Raw genomic sequence first — 25,299 nt, forward strand, 5'->3', positions numbered from 1 at the left:
ATGTGGGTGTGTGAAGGGGGCATAGTACATGTGTTTATATGGGGGAATTGCATTAGCTTATGGGCTACAAATGGAGGAGGGGGAAAGTTTAAGTTAAATCCTTGCTGCAAGCAGAAAGTAAAGAAGTGGCAATGCTCCTTCTCTCCTGGGATGGATTGCAAGGGGCTCCCTCAAAAGGATACTTCCCCAGCCAGGCCTTTCTCTTTCCATGTTTAACATGGAAAAAGCTCTTATTCTTTTCCCCGAGCAGACATACGATTGGGTCTGACTTGTAATCTCACAGCCCTCCAACCTGGTATAACATTTTTCCAGTGGACCATTTGCTTTATCTTACTGCTTTATTGGAGGGAGTCATTAAAAACAACAACAACAAACCTCCCCATGAAAAAGAAACTGAGCAGCCTATTGCCCCAATCCCAGGGAAAAGAAAGCAGCTCTGAATAAGACCCTCTTTGCCATGTGAAACGTAAGCATCGCACCATAGGATTTGACACACCAGGCCAGACCACTGGCCAGTCCAGTCCAGTATCCTGCCTCTAGCAGTGGCTGATACTGGGTGTTTCAGAGGAAGGTGAAGGCCACACCGCCCGACTATGCAATGCTGCATATGGGTCTGGATAAGGTTCCTCTCAGGCATCCATCACAATGCTGCAATAAAACATTCCACCTCATGACCACTGTCTTACTCCTTTTCCCCTTCCACACCTGGGCATATCTGTGCCACTGCAGCATGCCCAGAGACTGGCAGCGGCACGGTTGCTACCTCTGTTTGAAAAGTGGGATTTTCTAAACAAACCCTTGCCCCTTGTTTTTCTGTTCTCTGCTGCTTTGTCCTTAGGGATGAGTAGCATCTGCCCTGTCCTTAGGGAAGTGAGAAGTCCAGTGTTTCAACTGAGAAGCTCCTGGGGCTGCTGGCTGGAAAATAATGGCAGTGTGTGGGTGACACATTGTACACATCACTTGAAATATGATTTATTTTATACTTTATTCCATTATTTATTTTGCTCTTTCAACATAATGCTCTGTGGTCTCTAATTTTTAGATCCAAAATGTTACCTCCATCCTTTCATGATAGAAGTTACCACGGTGAAAGAAAACAGTTCTTGATAATTTTCACCTTCCTTCTCTTGACAGTTATACTTGACATTGAGACCATTTCCCAGGCTTTTGTATAGTCAACAACCATTGTCAATAACACCGGATGAGTGCAACCTACCAAAGAATTTCCTAGTTGTGTAGGAGAGCAGAGGTGTATTTGGGTTGTGAGTTTAGAGCAGAATAGATAGATCTGGAAACTGTCTTCCAAATATCTACAGTACAGATCCAGCATGAGCAGTGTACCACTACCATCTACTGGATAGAATCATAACTACTCTGTTATGTCCTGGTAACCACCTCATAGCAATTCTTCTTTAGCCTGAGTGATAGGGATCCAGAGCTGGAGGATTTTAATTCTATTTATGCTGTCACCAGGAAGTTCTGAGCAGCCACAGGCTTAGGGGGCCACACATTTGTTACTTTATTGTGTATCTTCTTTCACAGAGATGATGGCAAAACTTATTCAAATATTCTCCTTGGAAACATTTCCATGTATGCATTAGACATTTTACAGTCTCTTCCCCCGGACTTTTAAAAAAATTGTTATTACTACTAAAGGTATCTGCAATGAAAACATGAGTTTGGCTTCTCAGTACTCCCACTAACTCCTGTGTCTTGTATTCCACCTAAGTCATCATCAAGAAAGCAGCTGATTGTGATGATGACCCAGTGAGTGTGATGGCTCCATTCCCACTTGCATTCTTACTTCTCTATTTTATAGACAGACAGAGGCATGGGACAGGCAGAGGTTCTAGCCAGGCACTGGAAAGCAAGACGTTAACCTCCAGTTAAAGATGTTTGCATTGCATGCTCAATCAGGTATAAAGGGTGGGTTATGTGGCTGAGGGCCCAATCAGAGTCACAGGGTTAGACCAGGGAGAGCTCTGAGATGGGGGGGTTTCATTTTTTATTTTTTGTCTCTGTTCCGGTACCTGCTGTTTTCCCGGCTCCTAAATCCTGACAATAAAGACTTGTGAGAAAGGCTGGCTTGGAAAAGTTTTTTCTCTCATATTTTTCCCAGTGTGCCTGGTTGGCTGACTTTGCAGGCTTTCTAGCCAGTGTTGTTGCATTCAGAATATGGGACCCTGGGTCCTAAATTCTAGTTCTAGTTCTGGAATTGGCTTGTTGTGTGGATTTTGGTAGGTAGCTTAAGTACTTTGAGCCTATGTTTCTCTACCTATAAAATGAGTATAATATCTACTCTACTCAAATGGGTATTTGTAATTTAAAGTTTCCAGATGCTGTATAAATGCAATACACATATGACAATGGAATACTTTCAAGGAGATTTCTTTATACAGTACATACAAAGAAATAACTAAACTTTTACTCTTGACTGGACTCACCTCAGTCTCTGGAAAAATAATGGAATAGGTCCCCAAGGAAACCATTTTGAAGCACTTGGAGGAGAGGAAGGTGATCAGGAACAGTCAACATGGATTCACCAAGGGAAAGTCATGCCTGACCAACCCGATTGCCTTCTATGATGAGATAACTGGCTCTGTGGATGAGGGGAAAGCAGTGGATGTGTTGTTCCTTGACTTTAGCAAAGTTTTTGACACAGTCTCCCACAGTATTCTTGACAGCAAGTTAAAGAAGTATGGGCTGGATGAATGGACTATAAGGTGGATAGAAAGTTGGCTAGATTGTCGGGCTCAACAGCTAGTGATCAATGGATCGATGTCTAGTTGGCAGCCGGTATCAAGCGGAGTGCCCCAGGGTTTGGTCCTGGGGCTGGTTTTGTTCAGCATCTTTATTAATGATCTGGATAATGGGATGGATTGCACCCTCAGCAAGTTCGTGGATGACACTAAACTGGGGGGAGAGGTAGATATGCTGGAGGGTAGGGATAGGGTCCAGAGTGACCTAGACAAATTGGAGGATTGGGCCAAAAGAAATCTGATGAGGTTCAACAAGGACAAGTACAGATTCCTGCACTTAGGACAGAAGAATCCCATGCACCGCTACAGGCTGGGGACTGACTGGCTAAACAGCAGTTCTGCAGAAAAGGACCTGAGGATTACTGTGGATGACAAGCTGGACGTAAGTCAGCAGTGTGCCCTTGTTGCCAAGAAGGCTACTGGCATATTGGGCTGCATTAGTAGGAGCATTGCCAGCAGATTGAGGGAAGTGATTATTCCCCTCTATTTGGCACTGGGGAGGCCACATCTGGAGTATTGCGTCCAGTTTTGGACCCCCTACTACAGAAAGGATGTGGACAAATTGGAGAGAGTCCAGCAGAGGGCAACGGAAATGATTAGGGGGCTGGGGCACATGACTTACGAGGAGAGACTGAGGGAACTGGGCTTGTTTAGAAGAGTGAGGGGGGATTTGATAGCAGCCTCCAACTATCTGAAGGGGGGTTCCAAAGAGGATGGAGCTCGGCTGTTCTCAGTGGTGGAAGATGACAGAACAAGGAGCAATGGTCTCAAGTTGCAGTGGGGGAGGTCTAGGCTGGATATTAGGAAACACTATTTCACTAGGAGGGTGGTGAAACACTGGAATGGGTTCCCTAGGGAGGTGGTGGAATCATCATCCTTAGAGGATTTTAAGGCCCATCTAGGATGATTTAGTTGGTGTTGGTCCTGCTTTGAGCAGGGGGTGGGGCTAGATGATGTCCTGAGGTCTCTTCCAACCCTAATCTTCTATGATTCTATGAAATAATGACATTTAATGCACAGTCCTAATATACTACTTAAATTATTATAGGCTTCCTAGTGTGTCTCACATCCATGCCATGTGGAACTGAGCAACTCATTGTAAGCAGCACCTGATGCGTAACCTACAGGCTAGTTGCAATCATTGTGAATTCACTTTGTCAATAGGTTATGACTGGGTTGCTCTCTGCTGTTGACTCCTCATTCTAAAACTGCAGTAAAATATATTAGCTATGGAGCATCCTCTAAGTGACCCATAAGAGGGCTGGAACACTCCAGTATACCAGTGAGTCAAAGCAACATGTAATAAAATGACGTTTGACAAAAGGCTCATAGATATAATGTTGCCAGATGTCAGATGAAAACTGCTGTCTAAATAGAGATCAGCACAGACAACTCCCAAAAGTGCTCCATTCACAGTGAAACTTGAAATTAATTTCTGGTTGAATCTATTTTGTTGTGTAATAGAGGAAGCTTTATGTTACTTGACACATAAATTAATAGCTTTGTGGTTTTTTTGCTATAAGTTGATTGCTGCTCCTTTCTCAAAGTAGCTGAATTTCTGTGGTGCTGAATGTATACAGTCTGTAAAGCTCTTTGCAATGTCAAATGTTGTGTTATTGTAGGATGTTGAAACTAATATTCTCAGCCACTGTATTCAACAATACATTAAATTATTTAGAATATGAAAGGATCCTTCTGTCTAGACCAGTGGATCAGCCAAATCTGCGGACGCAGCAGGTAAACAAACCCGCCAGGGGCTTTCCCTCCACAAGTGGCGGAACAAGTTTGGGAACCACTGGTCTAGACTAATTGGACTATGTCTCCCTGAAACACTTTTTAGAAAGTCTTTGCAGATGACTGAAAACAGCTACTGGAAGAAAGAAGAGTAGAACCTCATCCTCAAAGTGATTGCCACTCATGATCTCCCGATTTCTTTCTATTTAATATCAATAGTCTGTCTAGTGTTTACCAGATATTAATAAACTAAACAGAGCAGGTGAGTGATTTGCTAAAGGTCGCACAGTACATCAATAGCAGAGCTAGGACCAGAACCCATATTACTGGGATTCTAGCCCTATGTTCAATCTACTAGACTACACTGCTTCTCAGTTAGTGCTTTACCTCTTGATGATTGTATCCTCACTTAGTCATTACTTAGCTAAACTATGCATAGTTAGATTATTACATCTTTCCCTCACATCAGTCCCTCCAGCCCCTGATACTTTGTTAGTCTTCCAAACCTGCTAAAATTTGCCAAAATCTTTCTGGAAATGTGGTGCCTAAAGGAAGAAGTAGTCAATAAATTATTTCTCTTCTATATATGGAAAGAAGTGAAATGATGTATTTCTATCTTAAAGTGGTAATGCCTTCTATCCCATCAGTAATTGAGGAGGATGTTAAACAGCAAATATTATAGTTAAATAGTTGGGAACTGATAACTTGCACTGGATGTTGATTTTTAACAAGTCTAATGCTAATCAACATTGTCGGGGGGGGGTGTGTGAAGTCTTCTCAAACAAACTTGATTTCATTTTTTATTAGATGAAAAGTTTGGTTGAGAAAGGCAACTCTGACCCTGCCCTTACAACTATGAATCTATGAAACTGCAAAGTTACATAGTTGATGTTCCACATATGGCTGAATCTGTGTAAGGAGCATCTTTGCATTTGAAGCCATGTTTCATTTCACGTTTGCTATGTACTCTAGGACACTCTTGTTGCACTCCTAGGCCTGGGTGTGGTTTTAAGCTGGAGCATTTTATTAAAACTTTTGTCAGAATACAAACACACACACACACAGCTTGTTGGAATATCTTCCAGGAGCACCATATTCTGCTAAGACCATTCCCGGCTGACCAAAGCAGAGTCCCTGTGTCCTCTCCAGCAGAGTTCCAGCAGGGACAGGATGCTGGAAAATATATCCCCGGCATTCTATTCACTCTGACCAAAAAAAAATAGTTACATTCATACAAACATACACATAACTACTGAGTGCTACACCCTCAGATACAACTGTTCTCTTGGCATAGCGGTGCTCTGGAGTGCCACAATCAGAGAGTCATGCAGTGTTTTGAAAGGCCTGAAGAAGAGTCACCACCATCTGCTGGCCCACCACAGTTTATTTTCAACCGGTGTTTCCAGAAAATACTGAGCAGATGCTAGAGTGGCTTAAGGCTGGGTCAAGGGGTGTGTGACGAGGAGCAATGGTGGACCTGAGCAAGGGGCAGCCTAGCCTTCCCTCTCAGGGAACATTCCCTGAAAGTGCCAGGCAGCGGTGTCAGCCGCGCCCCTGAGGGTGCTGACAACAGGAGATGGACAGAGTTCAGAACTGACACATTTCTGAAGTTTAGGAAAAAGAAGGGGGGAAAAGCATCATTCTAGAGATTTTTTAAAATCTGTTTGTTCCCTTTCTCCCCAACCAGCTCCGCTGAAAACTCCCCTTTTCTTTCTTTCTTTCTTTCTTTCTTTCTTTCTTTCTTTCTTTCTTTCTTTCTTTCTTTCTTTCTTTCTTTCTTTCTTTCTTTCTTTCTTTCTTTCCCCCTTCCCCCCACTTTTCTTCCTCCTTCACCTCTTTCCCCCCCTTTCCCTTCCTCTCCCCTCGCCTCCCCTCTCCCAGCTTCCAGCACCCTGGCTAGCTCCCCAGCCCCTGGCGGTCGCGCGCCTCCCCCCCCCCCCCAGCCAGTTCCGGGTCTCGGCGGCGCGCACGGCGGCGGGAGGACGGGAGAGACTATATCAGCGCCTGCGCAGTGGCGCTGCGGGGCTCAGACGGGGACAAGATGGCGGCGCTGCGGGCGATCCGGGGGATGGTGAACGGGGCCGTGTCCGAGGGCGCCAGCGGCGCGGCCGCCGCACGGGAGCAGGCGGCGGCGGCCAGCCGGGACTACATCTCCCAGCCCCGGCTCAGTGAGTGCCGGGCCGCGGCCCAGACCCTACCCGGGCTCCGGCTCCCCATTCAGAGGCCCCCGGGGAGGGGCTGGGCCAGAGTGGGTGGGGGGCCCCCGCTTCATCCCGGGGGGGGAGAGTGGGGCTGGGCCTGGGGGGGGGGAGAGTGGGGCTGGGCCGGGGGGGGACCCTGCTGTACCCCAGTCGGGGGGTGATGCTGTGCCGGGGGTGGGGGGAGAGACCAGGAGGACCCTGCTGTACCCCGGTAGGGGGGAGGAGGGAAGAGGCTGGGCCTGGTGCCTTGTGACCTCCGCATCCCTAAACCCAGGCTCTGGTTGCTAGCCCCTACCCCTCCCCCCCCAATCCCAGGTAGGTGGGTGAGGCCTCAGCTCCTGTTCTTGCATTTAGAGCAGAGGCCCCTACCCCTTTTTTTAGCCATTAGACTCCCCCATCCTCCCCCCCCCACCCCAAGTCCCTGTTGGTGCTGTCTGGTTCCCCTTGGCTGGAGGCCCCTTTGCTCTTGGATTCGCCTCTGTCCCGGCACCCAGGCCATTCTCACTGCTCCTCTCTGTGCCCACTGGCCCCAGTGCTCCCCAGCCACCTCTTGTGCTGTCCTCTGGCCCAACTTTTCTCCCCACGCCAGTGTCTTGGGCTCGAGTGTCCACTGGGTGGAAATAGACCAGTGGGGCTCTGGTGTAGGTCTGTGTCAAGCAGAGTACAGCTGCTCTGTTATTTCCAGGGTCTGGGTCTGCCTGGTGTAGGAATAAGAGTCAGAAGTTGGGTGTGCCTTGTGGATGGGACTGGATTTGAGGAGCACCCCCTCCCCAAGATTACCACCTTTGGGGTGTTTATCAGGGTAGTAGAGTTGACTTCCCCTGTCGGGGTAAAGCTGGACAGATTCTTATTGGGAACAGAGCAGTTAATCCACATAGGCAATTAGGAAAGTCGGGGGCTTTATGTGGCTTTTTTACACAGGTAAATGGCTTTTCCTTGTAATATTGCCACATGGGACTCTTGGCATGGATGAACCACAAATGAAAATTGTGAGATACAGAGGCTATTGGGAAAGATCATGTTGTTGGCTACATTTACTAGGCACAACCCCTTGAAGTAGCATTCTGTGTGCAGAATATGGTTGCTGACAAATTCCAGTTTCCATTTCAACAGGAATGGTTCTATAACAGGCAGATGGTGGACACTGCTTTTAGTTAGTATTCTTAAAGTAGTGTGACGGTCTTATGGAGTATGTATTGTCCTGATTTTTACTTGAGTAAAGGACAATAAGGGATTGTGAAACATCACTCTTCCTATGGGTTGACTAATCTGTTCCTGATCTGTTTCAAGGTCATGTGATTACACTGCAGCTTAATGGAAATGTGAGACTGACTACATAGATACTCAAGATGTATCATACAATAAAGGACTTTTAACAAATATGTACAAGTATCAAATGTGGTTTGGAGCAGGTGTTATGTAGCTTAATAGCCAGTCATGACTGCAGTTGTCTTTATATTTCAATGTGACTTATTTATTCTAGCTCTATGGTAAAATCCTATATTGTTTAAATTTAGGAAAGGCTAATTAGGTGGAGGTGGGCACATCTGACTATTGCAAATACACGTTTCAGAGGGGCCTGCTTGCTCTCATTTGGAAATGCATGTGCTTCCAGAAGGAGGGGAAAACTGTTTCCTGAATCTAAGTGCACTAGATTGTAAGGGGACAATCATTTGCTGTAGAGTGTGTGTGTGAGAGAGAATATGAATGGATGAGAAGGGAGCAGGGGATGGAAGTAGATGTGACCTCATAGGTGTAGTAGTTATAACTAACTTCTAAGCTTCTGTTGCATGGAGTACAGAAATATAGCAAGGTGAATCTCTCAAGCGATTCAATTCATAGTCTGTTTCATGAACCTATTGCTGCTAAGGTTTCTCTAGATGAAATCCTCATAATAACCTGCTGAAGGTGAGGTTGCTGCTGCTGGGCATCAGTCAAAATAAAAAGCTTAAGCATGGTCTACACTATAGAGTTAAGTTGACATAAGACCTAATTATGTCAGTGTACACAATGCAGCCTTGCTCCCACTGATGTAAATGCCCTGATACACCGACAAAACTCCACCTCTGTGAGAAGCGTAGGGCTTATCTTGGTGAAGTTAGGGGGACACAATGTCCCTGTACACACTGCACTACTTGCATTGTATGTTGGCTGTTTTTCTTGTCAATTTCACAACTCCATGCTGGAGCCGTGAAATTGACAAGAAAGCCTAGGCTGGTAGTGGGCTCCAACTAGAGCCTGGTCCCTCTGCGCAAGGAGGTGAGAAGCCTGGACAGCTGCCCCTGGCTCAGGGAAGCAAGAAGCCTGGAGTGCAGCTGGGCTCCCAGCGGGGAGCTGAACAGAGCTGAGAACCCTGGCTCTCGGCCCCCAACGCTACCCCTCTTCAGTTGGAGGAAGTGCTCCTAGTGAGGACATGCACCACTGACAGAAGGAGGGTAGTATGGACCTCAGCCATGTAGTAATTACTGCAGTGGCTGTAAATCGATCTAACATAGGTTGACTTCAACTTGTAGTGCACACATGCCCTAAGTTAGAGACTGCAAGTGCATCATAAGGTTTCTTTTGGCTACAGACATTTAATGGAGCTAAAATTCAATATCTCAAATTCAGTTAAGCCTAATTTTTCAATTAAACGACTGGGTGGATTAGTCTAGTTTTTAATTCAAAATCCGTAAGGACACGTGAATATTTTTCTTTGGTTCTGACAACCTCTTCATAAATAGAACTGACTCAATTGCTATGAGCTTATATGTTTTACTGGATACAGAAACTGGAGTTTCTTCAGTGTAATTGGTATGACTACTGACTTAATTTTGTGCAAATAACAGTCAAATTTTGGATACATCTAGTTGCTAGTTATCCACTATTTTGTATTTCCCTGCATGACACAGATCAGTTTTCTGGCAGAAACAGGACATATTACTGTAAACAGTGTGAAGTGATATTGGGGGGAGGGATGTGATTTTGTACATTAAAACTGTTGTGATTGTGAAAGTTGGGGAAAAGGGGAAATAGTGATTCTACTAGGCAGTTATTTCACAGCTCTAAATCCTTTACTGCAGTGTGGGTATGAGGAAGGCCAAAACTGATTGGAGCAGTGATTTTGCTAAAACTTTTGATTTAGATCAGTTGAAGTTGTGTGATTAAGTAACTCTGTGAAAGAGCCTATATACTTAAGTAGCATGAATTTTCTCACTGGGTAGACAAGTAACTTCTTTGCTTTTGTGTTTTGAGTATTTCAATTGAGTCTGAAGTCCAGATCAGTAACTGTGGACCCAAAAAGGTCATACAAAATAATCTTCATCCAAAAGTAGAAGGGAACAGGACATCAAAGCCCAAGATATACAGCCAGATGGGGTAGTTTAGTGGTTTGAGCATGGAGGTTTGGAACACCTGTTCTGTTTCCTGGGGTTTGAACTTAGTCAGCTTAGCTCTCTGTCTTTCTAAGGCAGAGTTGCATGCAGTTTAATGGCTTTCTTGGATGAGCCTTCTAAAAATTAAGTGCATGTCTATTCTGCATGGACAGTAAAGATCCTGTGGTCATGTATCAGCATGGATTTGTTCCAGCTTTTTTTTCCCACCCAGAGTGACCCTTCCTCTGTTGCTGGGCACTTGCTGTCTGCTTTCCACCTCATAGGTGGCTGCATTTTTTGTGGGGTATGTATATAGCTTGTCACACTCTGGAATCCTTTGAGGTAGAAGGGTCTTTATATATGTAAAACATTAAATTGAGATTTAATTGTAACCCACTTCATCACTGGAATGGCTAAAAAGTTATTGAAAACAAGGATTTGGAGTCAGCATGCCAAGCTGCTTGTGTGATACCAATAGATTTGATGCTGTTTAATGTAATAAAATCCCCTCTGGTATCTCACTGATGGACAGTGTTAGGAAGTGAGCTCTTCACCCTGGATCAGTGAGGAAGTGCTGACAAGACTGTCACAAGTTAAAATGTAATGTTGCTCAATATAGTTCTCTCCTGTTTTTGCAAATGTCTGGCTCCACCTTCACCCTGATATTTTTTTTTAAGTGCTATTCACATTGGTACACACACTGAATAGTTCTAATCGGCATAACAAGAATGAGAAGTGTTCAGTTCAGAGAAACCCAAAGTGCCTAACTTGGGACAAATGAAACATTTCCTTGTAAGTAAAAAAAGATGCAGAGCTAGACTTCTCATCCTCTTTAGCTTTAACATTTATCTAAATTCAGTTATAACTAACCAAATGCGACAGAATGGCTCCTATAACCAGCTTTACACAGTATTGTATCTTATTTTTTCATCTCCAGGTTAAAATCTTTCAAGATTATACTATTATGCTTGTTCATCAGCAAACTCTTGTTACCTTTGTTAACACTGTAAATATCACACTGTTGACATAATACATAAAACATGATTTAGGCACACATCTTTCAATGTGTACTAAACTCTCACATTGTCTGGCCTACGCTGTATTTCCAGGTCTTTATAGCCTGTTTGTGTCTACGTGGGATTTGTGATCTTTCCTGGTAACATTCTTTTCTTGGTCATATTAGTTTGTTTTCCCAATCTAGAAATAGCTCAACTTGCTCATCCTTTTCCCCCCCGCCCCCGTGGTAACTGATTAATGATTACTCTCTTGCTTAGTCTTCCCTTGTGACCCTGGTAGAACCTTGTGGCTCTCAAACACTTCCTGTATTCACAAATCAAGTGAGGCTAAGCTTAAACACAGACACTGGTGCCCTGTTTGGGAATAATAAGGATTCTAGTGGAATAACTGTAATCATGATTGGAAAGTCATTTCCTATTGTCAGCATTTGCAAAGTTATGTTCTGCACATTAATAGTAATGTCTTACTACCAAAAAGATGTGCCAATTACAAGGTGAATAATAAAACCCATCCTGTAAAGTGTTGGGCTCATCTCATGCCACAGTCCCATGAGTCAATGTTTAGTGCCCACCAGTGTAGAGGAATGTTCAGAAGTAGCTGTGAAATATCCACACCCCTGAGCAACTTAGTTATACTAACCTTAAACCCTTGTAGGCTGCCCTGTGTTGATAGGAGAGCTTCTCTTGTTGACATAACTAGTGCCTCTTGGGGAAGTGGATTAACTACCCAATCTGCATAGCAGTATCTTCACTTAAGTGCTACAGCTGCATTTGTGCAGCTGCTCTGATGCCATGTTTTTGGTGTAGACCTACTCTCTGTCTAAAACATGGACTTCAGACATCTGTGCATGTTTCTACTCCTCAATGACTTGACAATGCACCTTATATGAGCTGTGGTAAATACTATGTAATTTCTGAATTACCGACTAAAGTGAAACACCATCTTTCATGGTGCAATCCCTTAGCTTCTCTTGGGATGGTGCTGAAAGGTTCTCTTCCAGCAGCAGTTGGCATGGTATGCTGGAAAATGTTTCCCAAATGCATTGTAGGTGCTCTGAAGATCATCAGCTTTTGAGCAAGTGAGATTCCTCATCTGTTCACATCTGAGTGTAAATTAAACTAAATGTAATGCAGATTTTTTTGGGTGATTTTGACATCACTCAGCAGGATACTTTACTGCTCTTGTTAAAGATGACTATTAGATTGAGTCTTGAGATAATGGCATATAGTGTTCACTTGTTGCTTTGATCTCTGTCAAAAGACTAACACTCAATGAATTATACTGCCCTTATCCTTAGGTTGCTATCAGTGACTTTTTAAGGTTTTGCAATTAGTTGTATAGTATTTATCTGTTAGACTTTTCCCAATTGATAAAATATTTGTATGCATCACATTGATTACCTTTCTGATGGATTAAAATGGCAGTTATTTCACTGAATGCAGCACCATTACACAATAGTTTAGGCTAGGTAGTGAATTGAACTGTGTCTGATGGAATGAACAGGGAATCTAGATAGTTTTCTGTTTAAATTTGACCATATTATGTAGGTTTACATCGCTGAACTCATGGCTCTTCTCTGGGCATAAGTGGCCTCTCCAATGCTACAGTGTCCTGTAACACCACTTGGGGATACTGGCCAAGTAGTGAATCAAAGAAAAGAATGCTGGTTATAGAATCACCAGCACCAGGTAATGGCACTTGCTGTTCTGTACACGTAGCTTCCACTATATATGGAAGGTCTCACAGATTCAGAGAAGATTAGACCCCCAGACTTTGCAAAGGGTGTGTTCTTCTACTTATTCAGCATAGAATGCTTATGCTGATTTTAATATATTGTCTGACTTGCACCTTTTATATTTCAGCATATAAAACTGTATCAGGAGTTAATGGTCCACTGGTAATCTTGGATCAAGTTAAGGTAAAAATTATTCTAATGAAATCTTCTTTTGAGGGAGATGGTGTGGGAAAGCTGGCTTGTGATCTAGACACACATTTGAACAGTCTTTAGCTCTGCATTCCATGGGTTCTGTGATTTACTTTTAACACAAGATCTTGTTTATATTCCAAACACTTTGAGCTAAATGCCAAAACTTGCCACACAGACTGCTTCAGGACATTGGGACAGGCTGTCAGGCACCCTGGTTGGAAAGAATGTCCTGTGGCTGAAATGGAAAGGAGTATAATTCTGCAACTATGACGTTCATACTTCTACGTTTGAAGAGAAGTGGGGAAACGGATGCTACAGTTGAACAGTCTAAACTCTAATGCATATGCATTTTATCAAACTCAAATTTAATATTAATGATTCAAATCTTGTAAAGTACTCAGTGCATAGTATTGGATACATGAACAACAGGAAACAATTTAAGATTTTTAGCATATGCTTATCAAATATTTGGGGGGAGTTAGAAGGGAAGGGGTATTTGTTTCATAGGAGGGTTGCAGGGGTTATTGGTGTTTGTGGTAGACAAGCTACAATTTTCCTTTGCTAGAGTTCTTGGCTTCTCTTTAACGTGGATCTCTGTTGTGCTTGACTACTGGCATATGGGTTCAGCTACTCAAGAGAACAGTTTCAGGCTGTCTTTAAACAAGTTTTTTTTTCCTCGCTGCTTGCTAAATCTGCCACTCAGATTAAGGAGCTCATCATAAAAACAGCTACATTTTTGTCAGTAAACCTTAACTGCCTTGGCGCTTCCCTTTGACTGTGAATTGTGTAAAAGATATGGTAGCTTTTTGTCTCAAGATCTATTTAGTCTATTATGGATAATGTGGTAACTCTAGTTTGTGGATTTTAACTTTTTCCCCGCTGTCTTACAGATTTTTTTTCTGCATTAGTTTCCTAGGTATGCAGAGATTGTCCACTTGACACTTCCTGATGGCACAAAGAGAAGTGGGCAAGTTTTAGAAGTCAGCGGCTCTAAAGCTGTAGTTCAGGTAAACTAGGGACAGAATGGTCCCATAAAGACTTTTCCTTAGTGGGCATCAGTTTGGGCTATGGCAAATCTAAAGTCCTTGTAACTTTCTTGAGTCAAAACTTAATATAAATTCAAAAAACATTTGAAAATAATTGGTGGGTGGATCTGAGTAACCTTCAGTTTTTGCTTTTGTTTAAACATTAAGGAAACTTCTGACCACAATAGGGTCTTGTAGACATAAGGCAAGAGTCCTCCTTCATCTTCTCCATGCAGCGTGTACTACTACAATGTAGATCCATTGCAAAGCTTCAGTGTGTTTGAGACACATCTATGTGATGTTCTCAAAGCAGCTGTTAATAGTTACCACTGTAATCCTACTTAGCTGAAGAGCTTTATTGTGTAGGCAGCAGAAAATGATCTTAAATTTTAAAGGAGTGATCCATGATAGCCACTGGCATTCTTGACTAACTGCTTTTACAGGTCATATGTAAAATATATTTTTATACAGTGTTGCTTTCTTAACATATCTGTACAAATGAACAATTTCTAAATGGTCTTGGAAATAATTCCTGTATTACACAGGTCCGTCTTGCTTTTGCTGCTTGTTGGTTAACCCATTGCTTGTTGTGTTAGAGATTCACTGACCTGTATATCTCCATCCCATCTGTTATAACTCTTTGCACAATGTCTTTATCTACCTACGCTAAAGGAACATGTATCCATTTCACCTGGTGTCTCTTCTGATATATTGCAGGTATTTGAGGGAACTTCAGGTATTGACGCTAAGAAAACGTCTTGTGAATTTACTGGGGATATTCTCCGAACCCCAGTATCTGAGGATATGCTTGGTATGCACTAGACCTTGCTCTTTGGATTGAACATATTTATTTTCATGTAATACTACTACAGATGGGAAAACAACTAGGTAACTACTGTCCTGTTCATATAATCATAATCTTGTTACTGTTTTTGTAGGCCGTGTATTTAATGGATCAGGAAAACCTATTGACAGAGGTCCCATTGTCTTGGCTGAAGATTACCTGGACATTATGGGTATGTGTTTTTTCAAAAACTATTCATGGTACCCATTTCTGGTAGGGAACAAGAGGCTGACTTTTGACTTGAATTCCAGTATGTACTCTACACAAAATGCAGTGACAAGCTACTTTTCAGAGGCCTCTGCAAATGAAACAATAGCCCTAAAATCATGTAGAAGGTGTACAAAGTACTGAATGCCTAGTAACTCATCAGAAAGTTGTTCATAAACTGTTAAGATGGGCCCACAGGGCAAGTGGTCTGTTTTTTCCTACAGTAATGCAGTTCTTAATTAGGGAGAGTGCTTTGGTTAAAGTGGTTTAATAGTGCTAACTATAATAGACTTGTGGTAACCTTCCCCCAAAGATAAGAGGGTGTTAATTTCCTTCCAAGGAGTAGGATGACAGTATCCTGTCCTTTTTATCCGCATGCATATAAAATGCCAAATTGATAAATGATCTCATGACCAATTAAAAAAAAAAGTCAATGGACTAAGTTCAAACTAGAACCAGAAGTGTCTGGTGAACTAAAATGTTTGTGATTCTAAATGCATTTTTATAGCCTTATTTTGAAACTTTGCCTTGAAACCTTTATTAATCTATGCATTGTTAAAGTTAGGTAAATAATGTGGTGGTTTCTCTGTGAAAATACAATAGGTCAACCAATCAATCCACAGTGTCGAATCTACCCAGAAGAGATGATTCAGACTGGCATTTCTGCAATAGATGGCATGAACAGCATTGCCAGAGGACAGAAAATTCCCATATTCTCTGCTGCTGGTTTGCCCCATAATGAGGTGGGTGCTTTAATGGAGCTCTGACAGCCTTGGGAAAAACTAGCTGCTGGAAACATTCAGTTCTGCAGTGCAAAGAACTTAAAATGAATGAGCTATGTGAGGTTACAAGTGAGGAGAGTTGAGAATATTTGTGTGTGTAAAATATACACCAATTAACACAAAGCTTTAAAACAGAGTAAGTTCTGCTTTCTCAAGATGCTTCTTATCAAATATTGATTGGCCAGATACCACATAATCTTCCTTCTCTAGCACCAGTTTTCTGCTTTTTTTTCTTGCTTTTGGCCTCAGGGCAAAGTTCTGGGAGACCATTTGTATTTAACCATGTCAAAAAGTGATTTATTCCCTGAGTTAGTCTGTACAGTAGATAAATGTGCAACTTACTACAATAGATTTATGCAGCTCCTTCTGCATTCCTCTCAGATTGCAGCTCAGATATGTCGCCAGGCTGGCTTAGTGAAGAAATCCAAAGATGTGATGGACTACAGTGAAGAGAACTTTGCCATTGTGTTTGCTGCTATGGGTGTAAGTACCATTATGCTTAGGTACATCGTAAAAGTGGTTTACTTCCAATACTTTGAGCACTAAGATGGAACAATCAATCCAGTTTGCTATATCACTGGAATTATGCAAACTTAATCATTTTTTTAGAGTTGCTTGTCACATTTTAGGTCCGTCTATACTATGCTGTTGTAAAAGCAATAGTATTATCGAGGCTGATGAATCTACCTGGCTGTCTGATGGGAGAATGCCTCAGGGGGTAGAATGGTATCTGTAAGAATAGGTGGTTCCATTGTAATTGGAACAAGAGGAGAACATTTTAAAAGGTCCCAAGCACTGCATTTTTAAAAACTTCGTTAACTGTGTAAGTTGCCCAGATTGTAACCCCTGCCACAATTGAAGGGGAAATTTTAATAGCAGGATATTCTGTGGTAAAATGGCTTGCTACAGACACTCAGTTTCTTAACGTAGGCATCTGTTTTGTAGTGTCATTGCATTGTTACATTCTCAGATTAGATGGAGGCAGAATTGTTGTCATTTTGATCTCCAAATTCTTCTTGGGACAGTGCTTACTAAAGAGCAATATCAGTTACTTGAATGGTAGGATGACACTGCATATGCATCCAAGTTAGATCTCTCTGGAGTTGTGCAGAACATCGGACTGTCAGAGGATTGTTACATGTTCCTCCCTCCAGATTGACAGTTGTCTTCACCTGACTAGGGTTGGTCATGAATAAGGCAAGATATCTCATCTCTACCCCTCCTGCCACACTTGGTCCTGAGCTCTGATTCCTTTATGATAATATATTGCATTATGGATAGACTGTCCAATGTTATTCTTAGTCACAGGTTGACGGAAAGGGTGGGCTGGTAGTATAGATATGAAAGGCTTGCACCAGCTCTGAACAAGTCTTTTAAATAACTTACTTTATAGAATGGGAATTTAAACAGTCTCCCTGTTTGCAAATGACTACTTAGTATTGTGGTTTAGGTGAACATGGAAACGGCTCGGTTCTTCAAAACTGACTTTGAGGAAAATGGCTCCATGGACAACGTGTGCCTGTTCTTGAACTTGGCCAATGATCCAACGTAAGTAGGTAAAATGGCTGTTTTTCCCAACCAGAAATGTGGAGAACTGGTGCACTGGAAAACATGTCACTATGGTGTCCAAAAGGTGCTGGAAATTGATTCTGAGACCCTTAGAATCATAGGGTTAGAAGGCACCACAAGGGTCATCTAGTCTAATTGCCTGCCAAGATGCAGGATTTGTCATGTCTAAACCGTCCAAGACAGGTGCCTATCCAGCCTTCTTTTGAAAGCCTCCAGGGAAGGAGCTTCCACAACCCCCTGAGGCGTCTGTTCCATTTTCCTTAAAAGAAGCCACGTTACTGGCTTGTCAAATATCTTACGTTCGTGGCAGTAGGCTCAGATACTATAGACCTGGACACTAATTATGTGCATTCCAATTAGTATATGGAGTAGATTTCACAGGGCTCCTAACCTGTTTCCTCTCTTACTTTTGAGTTGTGCTGTTCAGTGTATGCAGTTGTAACCTCATAGTATTGGATGGTGTTGAACGTGCAATTCTGTCCTTTCAGCATTGAGCGTATTATCACACCTCGACTCGCTCTATTTTGAGTTGTGCTATTCAGTGTATGCAGTTGTAACCTCACAGTATTGGATGGTGTTGAACGTGCAATTCTGTCCTTTCAGCATTGAGCGTATTATCACACCTCGACTCGCTCTAACCACTGCTGAATTCTTGGCCTACCAGTGTGAGAAGCACGTACTAGTCATTCTGACAGACATGAGCTCCTATGCTGAAGCTCTACGAGAGGTACTTGTTCTTGTGTAGCCGATAAATGTGTGTACGTGTTCGCCACCCTGCAAAAAGGGCTGAAATTGAATGGGAGCATAAAATGGATGAGTAATTTATTCAGCAAACCTCTTGCTGTTCTTCGGTCCCTTTTGAGAAAGATACCTAATCCATTTTAAAAAAGCTACTCTGTCAGGTTCCGTTATTCCTAACAAGTTAGTCTGTATCCGGGGATGGGCACTGCATGCAGCTGATGTTCCATGTTAAACCAGACACGTGTAAAGTGGGCTCTGACAGAAATAACAGTGCACGGGAATCTCCCATTTCAAAACTAAGTTATCCAGTTGCTTATAGTTCTAGTGGGAAAACGTGTAAAAATTACTGATTGCATGCAAGGTTAAGCTACTTCTGCATTTCTCAGGCTTCTGAAACTAGCCAGAACTGTGTCATAAAGCATTGCAAAATTGGCTTGTCTGCCTGGATATATAATTCATTTGTAGTGGAGATTGATTCAGTAGTTTCTTGTTAACCTGGCAGTCAATTTCTGATCAGCATTACAGGATCTCCGTTTTACACAGGGAATGATCTTCATGCCTGGCTTGTGGGTGTTCTCTTGTAGAGGATTTGAATAGCTGTGTTTTGGCACTACCATGTGGCCAGTCCTGTTAATCATTAATATAACTTTATTGGATGCCGTGGCGGACTTTGTGGTGGCTGTACCTGAACTCTCAGTGATGAGCTTTGAGTAACTTTGCCTGAATTGCCTGCAGGTTTCAGCAGCTAGAGAGGAAGTGCCTGGTCGACGTGGCTTCCCTGGTTACATGTACACTGACTTGGCCACTATATATGAGCGAGCTGGGCGTGTGGAAGGCAGGAATGGCTCCATTACTCAGATTCCTATTCTTACCATGCCCAACGATGGTGAGTCCTGGCCACTGCTTTTCCCTGGGAATAGATCTGCTTTTCACATATGGGCATGTAAGATCACTTGTGTCATGTAGTTCTTGGATGTTTTAGCACTATTGCGGTGTGCATTCTGTGGGAGGGTATTGATTGAGGATAATCCAATGATGCCTGATTCATACCAGTCAGGAGGCTGGAGTTGCTAGTTTTAATCATAGAATCAGAGGACTGGAAGGGACATCAAGAGGTCTTCTAGTCCAGTCCCCTGCACTCACAGCAGAACCAAGCATTATCTAGACCATCCCTGACAAGTGCCTGTCCAACCTGCTCTTAATCTCCAACGACTGAGATTCCACAATCATTAAGTTCCTTCCCCTTATTGGGTACTGGAGCTCCATTAGACTTTGGATAAAGATCTGCAACCTCGGTGTTGGCCAAAAAGAGAGAAGCTGAACCTTAACAATAAAGTGTGTCCATCCTATTGTGCAACATATAACATCTTCTCAGAGGAATCAGATCTGTCATACAGCTGAGGTGCTCATCTGTGTGCAGCACTGCAGCTGTGTTGGTCCCAGGATATTCGAGACAAGGTGTGAGGCATCCACTTTGTGTCTTGTGCTCATTTATGGTTAGTTCAAATCCCATCTGGCTCAAGAGATGTATGTATTTCAAAGAGTTAGAAGTACTCTAATTTCAGCATCCTCCAGAACCAGTTGGAGAGAGAATGTATTAAGAGCATCAGCTTGCTTCAGAGCTTTGAAAAAAATATGCAGTGTAGCATCTTGCATACAAAATACTTTAGTTCTCTTCACTCTTGAGGTGTATGAAGTATCATTCCACATCAAATGGGCAGTGAGGCACAAAGGTGAGATGACTTTCCCTTTCGGTCTTTTGCATGGTAAAGCAACTGCATATGTTCAGGCAGTTGGGTAACTAGCAATTTCAAGATGACTTGCAGAACAAACAGCCTCTGTAATAATGCATTGCATTGTTTCTAGTAATAGAGCGTAATGGCAGTGCTGCCTAGGATTTTAGAATACCCCTTACATTGGTTTAACAAGCCTAGTGGTGGCTTTTATCAAGTCCTTTGGTCCCTTTTCTTTGGATGTATTTCTACTTAGTTGAGGACTGCACTGCTCTGTTTTGTCATCCTCTGTTTTCTTATGTGCGGTATTTGATTTAGCTTCAAGGCATTTTAAAGGGCATTCTAATTACACTAGAATATTATGGTATCTAAAGTAAAATATGCTGTTCAGACAGCTTTTATAAAGCTGACTCCTCAGTGTGGCGTTGGCTGGAATTAATATAAAAAGCAGGGTCTGAAAACTAAACATAAAACCACTTCCTCTGCAGATATTACTCATCCCATCCCTGACTTGACTGGATACATTACTGAGGGGCAGATCTATGTGGATAGGCAGCTGCACAACAGACAGGTAGGTACCACACCTCTGAGCAATCTTACATGCAAAGTTCTTGAGTTAGTTTTAGCCTACATTCTTCTATTGGCTGGTTCTTCTGACAAAAGATGTTAGAGGAAGGACTTGTATAATACTGGTCTGGTTGAGGTTGCAGGTCTTCAGCATCTCTAGAAGTAGGCAGCCCTGGGGGAGAAGATGCCATAGATTGAAGACTGGAGGTCTAAAAGCAGTTGTCTGTTTAATAGACCTGGGTGTCTGAATTACTTGTCATAGGTAAGCTGTCCACTCTGACTTCGTTGCAGAGTAAACTTAGCAAGATAACAGGTTACAAAGATCCTCTTTGTAGGTTTACAAATTCCTTCCTTGCAAATCCACTCCTGAACTTGAGGGCCAGTCCAAAATGACCACTCCTCCTCAGACTTTCCAGGTTGTGCTATTTCTTTCCGTTCTCAGGAGAACTTTTATCTGCATGAGCTAGCTCTCGTTTGTATCTGAATTAATACAGAGTTGCAAAAACCATAATTAGGAATTTGTGGTGCTGGTACCTGCAAACTAACACTGAATACATGGAAGTGCTAGAAGCAGCAGATACCAGGCCACTGGCTTTTTGAACAGTGGTGTGAATGCCACCAACTTTCTCTCAAGTCTCTGTACTATGAACAGATTGTAGGGTGCATGTAGGAAGAAAACTTTCATGTAACTAACCAGTAATGTTGAGCTCCACATGCTTTTTTCAGTGCTATCCATTAACTTTCTTTTCTCCTCCCAAAGATTTACCCACCTATTAATGTGTTACCCTCCTTGTCTCGACTGATGAAGTCTGCTATTGGTGAGGGTATGACCAGGAAGGACCATTCAGATGTGTCCAACCAGCTGGTATGCATTATCCTTCTTATGTGGAATCTGTATTGAGCTGTACATACACCTTTGCTTCTTCCGTCGAGAACCCTGAAAAGGATCAGACATGGCTAGCCCTTTCAAATCTGAAGCTGCTTCCCTTTGATACCTTAAAGCTGAGATTCTGCTATAGTCCACTTATAAGAGCCCTTGTACAAATCTGTTTTATAAGTGACCCACTCCTCCCATTTGGTCTGCTGCTACAAGCCCTTTTCAGTACTGGGCTTTGTGCACAAACCATATGTAGGCTGTTCATGTACCAATAAATAGTCTGTGGCGTTCTTTCCAGGCTCATTCTGCCAAATGCTGCTTTATCTTTCCACACCAACCACTCTGTTGACTGTATTTTGTGCAGTGTGTCGTCGTATCCAGCAGATGCTGTATATACAGCTAGTCAACTTAAGTTTTTGTTCCTTAAGTAATTTACTCTAAAACCACTCTGGTCAGGTTCAGACACTGCACTGTAGTGTCTGAGCGATGTCATGCTGTTTCTTGCTCCCCCATCCCTCAGCTCTATTTAAAATCATAGACTCTGGAATAAGAGCCCCAAATTCTGTCCTCCTATCCACCCAGTACACTGTTGGTACTGTATTAAAAATCCACATAACTCCTTGTAACATCGGTCAAACGCCACATGATCTTGCTTTCTCCCCTGTTTTTCCCCTCCTTTCTAGTATGCCTGCTATGCTATTGGAAAGGATGTGCAAGCTATGAAGGCTGTAGTTGGTGAGGAAGCTCTGAGCTCAGATGATCTTCTTTATCTGGAGTTTCTGCAGAAGTTTGAAAGGAACTTCATAGCTCAGGGTAAGTATGTCTAAAGTATATGGGACATACTGTGCAAGGCACTCAAACCATGTTACACCTGGAGTGACCAGGTCTTGTCTTTGACATTGACCCTCTGGACTGTTCCCATAATTTAGTCTCTTACCTCTTCAGGTCCTTATGAAAACCGTACTGTTTACGAGACCCTGGACGTTGGCTGGCAGCTTCTGCGAATCTTCCCCAAAGAGATGTTAAAGAGAATTCCTCAGAGCACCCTGGCAGAGTTCTACCCTCGAGACTCCACTGCAAAGCACTAGCCACAGCTTCATCTCTAGCTCTGTACTCTGTGAAAGGCTGTTTATTTTCCTCTTTCATGTGTTGGTGTTTACTTGTCACTCCTGTAATTAAAATCAAGAATAAGTGACATGTTGTGCCAGTGTTCCTGATGTGTTAAGCTGATAAGAGTTTAAAATATCTTTCCAAAGCCTGGATCTTCAGTGGCTTTGGTAAAATTTCATAAGGGGAAGAAGCTTCAAAGTCACCTATCTTTGTAGACGTATGTAACTGCAGTGATTATAATTGTCTTCTAGACTGACTTCCTTTAAATCATCTCAGGAGGGGGATTACCAGAAGCTGAACTTGGTCTCCAGTCCAGGAACAAATGTAACTCGTTATTTATGGAGAGCCAAGGAGCAAATGGTAGCCCCCCTCTTTCCCAGTGCATCTGCCTTCAGCCTGATCACGTGCCACTGCTGTGCTGTTTAGAACAGATGGCGCTCTGTGCTGACCTGCTATTGTGATTGATGGACAGACGAGCAAGACGAAAGCTGGCTACATGGCAGGGTACATCTGAGTACCAGAACACAATTCACTGTTGGCTTTAATTAGAGCTGGGGGATCCTTGATCATTTTGCTGCTGTCCCCAGAGTTATACATATATGAAGTTGCAACATTTGCACAAAACAGTACTTTCCAAGTAGCACAGCAAGATTCCTACCTCTTCAGAGATCCAAAGCAGTAGGTCTCTATATGAGGATCATAGGTTTTGTCCTTATCTTGGACTAGGGAGTCAATCAACCTGTTTAACTGCCCCCTTGAAAAGTTAGAGAAGCAGGAAACTTACTCCAACCATTCCACTCCCTGAAATATAGAAGTCACAAATATGAAAAGTGGCTAAAGCCCAGTGCTGTCCCAAATCATGCAAACATCTGATGGTACAACACTGTAGACTGTCCAAAGCTTCAAACTCTTCTCATTACAAAACTGAACTGTTATCCCATTATAGGAGACAACCCTATTATACCAGGTCCCCCAGATACAATTGTATGGGTAGTGTTGGGGGGGGGGCCCAATTAATTTTGTAGTTTAAAAGTCTTGTACTAAATGATGTAGAGGGACAGAAGGAAACTCTTGTTGGTATGTCTGAAAGGATATTTTGAATTCTGTGTTAAATCATTCTCTGGATGACATTGGGCCTTAAACCATGTTTTAACTTTGGTTTAAATCACCCTTCCAAACATGGATTTGGCTAGCCCGTTTAGATTGGGCCAAACAGTTAAGTGTTTCCAAAATAATCCTAACCCAGCCAGTATCTCCATGCTTGCAATTAGTTTAAATTGGGTTCAAAGCCCCCTGCAGAGAGGGTTTTAGAGTTCCTTATTTGTCTGCTTTCCATTTCCAGGCTAATCTGGTCAGTTCGTTATTTTGCCTATCCATGCATGAGTTGCAAACCGTGTTAGCACTTTTCTAGACAGGTGTTAAACTCAGAAGTGCAACATGGTTTAAACTGTGTCAAATACTGACTTCAGCTTGTCCCTGATGTTGCCCTGCAGCTCTGTCCTGTGCAGGTCTAACTTTCTATTGTTTGGTCTCTGTAACTTGGGTGCAATAGCAATTTCTTTAGTGCATTCCAACTTAAAGTTGTGTCAATTCTATTTTTCTTGAAGAGGGCGGCATGGGAAGGTGTTAGCATGAGAATATTTTAATGTAGAAAATGTGATATCTGAATAAGTTAAATATGAAAAATAAATGTTGAAGAAATCAAGTCTCAGTGGCTCTATAGTGAAAAGTTTTGCTTGGGCTTCCCTGAGGCTGTCAAGTCATTTGGACTAGACAGCAGGCGCATCTCCCAATTCCAGTGAAACCATTTAGACACACCTCCGCTATGCTAAACCACAAACCTTGAGACCTACTGGCAAAATTGTAGCAAATCTTCCTCACGCTAGCAGGCAAATTTTACATGAGACATGATCCTGTAGTTTCCCCAGCTACAGTTGTGGTGGTACGGGTGCACAAATAGGCATTGGCAAAAATTAGCGCTGCACCTAGAGGACGTTTATCCCTGGATTAAATCTTTAATTCTACAACCATGTAACCGTGGAACTCTGAAACTTAGACAATTACCATGTCTAAGGTGTAGACTTAAGGCTAACTGTCCCCACCTCCCTATGCTTGCCACTATTAGTTGTAGTGGCTCAGTGCTCACATATCTAGCCGGGAGCCCATCGTCCAGTTTCTGAAAATACACTGGAAGCGTAGGAAGACTGAGGTTGGTTTTATTGTAAGCGGGAGAGTAATGGGAATAGGCAGACCCTGATTTTATTCCTGGATCTTCCTATGTGACGATAAACAAATCTCTTCTGCTGCCCTTTCTTCAAAGGGGAATAACAGTATACGGTCAATGAATTAGCTTCAGTTACCAACATTTATTGTGGCTTTTGAACTGAAGATTGTGTTTATGAAAATGGAAAATATTACAGAAGTACAGAACTTGTGATAAGCATATATTACGGTGTGGGTTCCTGACATCTAACTGGAGGGAAATGGCAGGAGCAGGGGGTAGCAACCACATAGCTTTCTTCCAAGGCCAGGATCACAACCAAACCTGTTTTGAAGAGGGGAAGTTGCCTGGATCATCTTTGGTCTGTTCACAGGGCTAAGCACTGGTCAATGACTATGGTTTGTTCATGGCTCTCCACTAACACAATTGATGTCTCAGTCACTTCTCAGAATAAAGGTAGGACTGATACCAAAGTTCAGGATAAGCCTTTCCTTCAGATTTCATGTGTGAGCATTTTTGAAGTCTCTACTTAAATTTGTCGGGCAGGTGCCTTCTGTTACCTGTCTACAGGGCTCTGCTGCTGTATTAACAAAAGGCAGAGGGTTGTGCTTGCAAATAAGCTAGTCTCTAGC

The 25,299-nt window shown here is 42.6% G+C and overlaps 1 protein-coding gene across 2 annotated transcripts; it reads left to right on the forward strand.

The window, feature by feature from the left end:
• Nucleotides 1–6,508: 6,508 nt before the first annotated feature.
• Nucleotides 6,509–24,151, forward strand: ATP6V1B2 (ATPase H+ transporting V1 subunit B2). 2 transcript variants are annotated; one of them, XM_073324763.1, is made up of 14 exons: nt 6,509–6,661; nt 12,927–12,982; nt 13,900–13,998; nt 14,734–14,827; nt 14,955–15,032; nt 15,671–15,810; nt 16,231–16,332; nt 17,300–17,397; nt 18,022–18,145; nt 18,895–19,045; nt 20,381–20,463; nt 21,220–21,324; nt 22,020–22,149; nt 22,282–24,151. In XM_073324763.1, exons 1-14 carry the CDS (start codon nt 6,535–6,537, stop codon nt 22,422–22,424), a joined length of 1,530 nt encoding a protein of 509 aa, XP_073180864.1. In that variant the 5' UTR covers nt 6,509–6,534; the 3' UTR covers nt 22,425–24,151. The 2 variants fall into 2 exon arrangements, with proteins under 2 accessions (XP_073180864.1, XP_073180865.1); XM_073324764.1 differs by lacking the exon at nt 13,900–13,998.
• Nucleotides 24,152–25,299: the final 1,148 nt, after the last annotated feature.

Source organism: Lepidochelys kempii, chromosome 26 (assembly GCF_965140265.1).
Source record: "Lepidochelys kempii isolate rLepKem1 chromosome 26, rLepKem1.hap2, whole genome shotgun sequence".
Classification (NCBI taxonomy): Eukaryota; Metazoa; Chordata; order Testudines; family Cheloniidae; genus Lepidochelys; species Lepidochelys kempii.

What these genes read in the sequence shown, in the direction of transcription:
- ATP6V1B2 (XM_073324763.1), top strand. Translation starts at nt 6,535, where the DNA reads ATGGCGGCGCTGCGGGCGATCCGGGGGATGGTGAACGGGGCCGTGTCC. An exon ending in CATCTCCCAGCCCCGGCTCA is followed by an intron (nt 6,662 to 12,926) that starts GTGAGTGCCGGG and finishes TTTATATTTCAG; the next exon opens with CATATAAAACTGTATCAGGA. An exon ending in TTGTGTTTGCTGCTATGGGT is followed by an intron (nt 16,333 to 17,299) that starts GTAAGTACCATT and finishes ATTGTGGTTTAG; the next exon opens with GTGAACATGGAAACGGCTCG.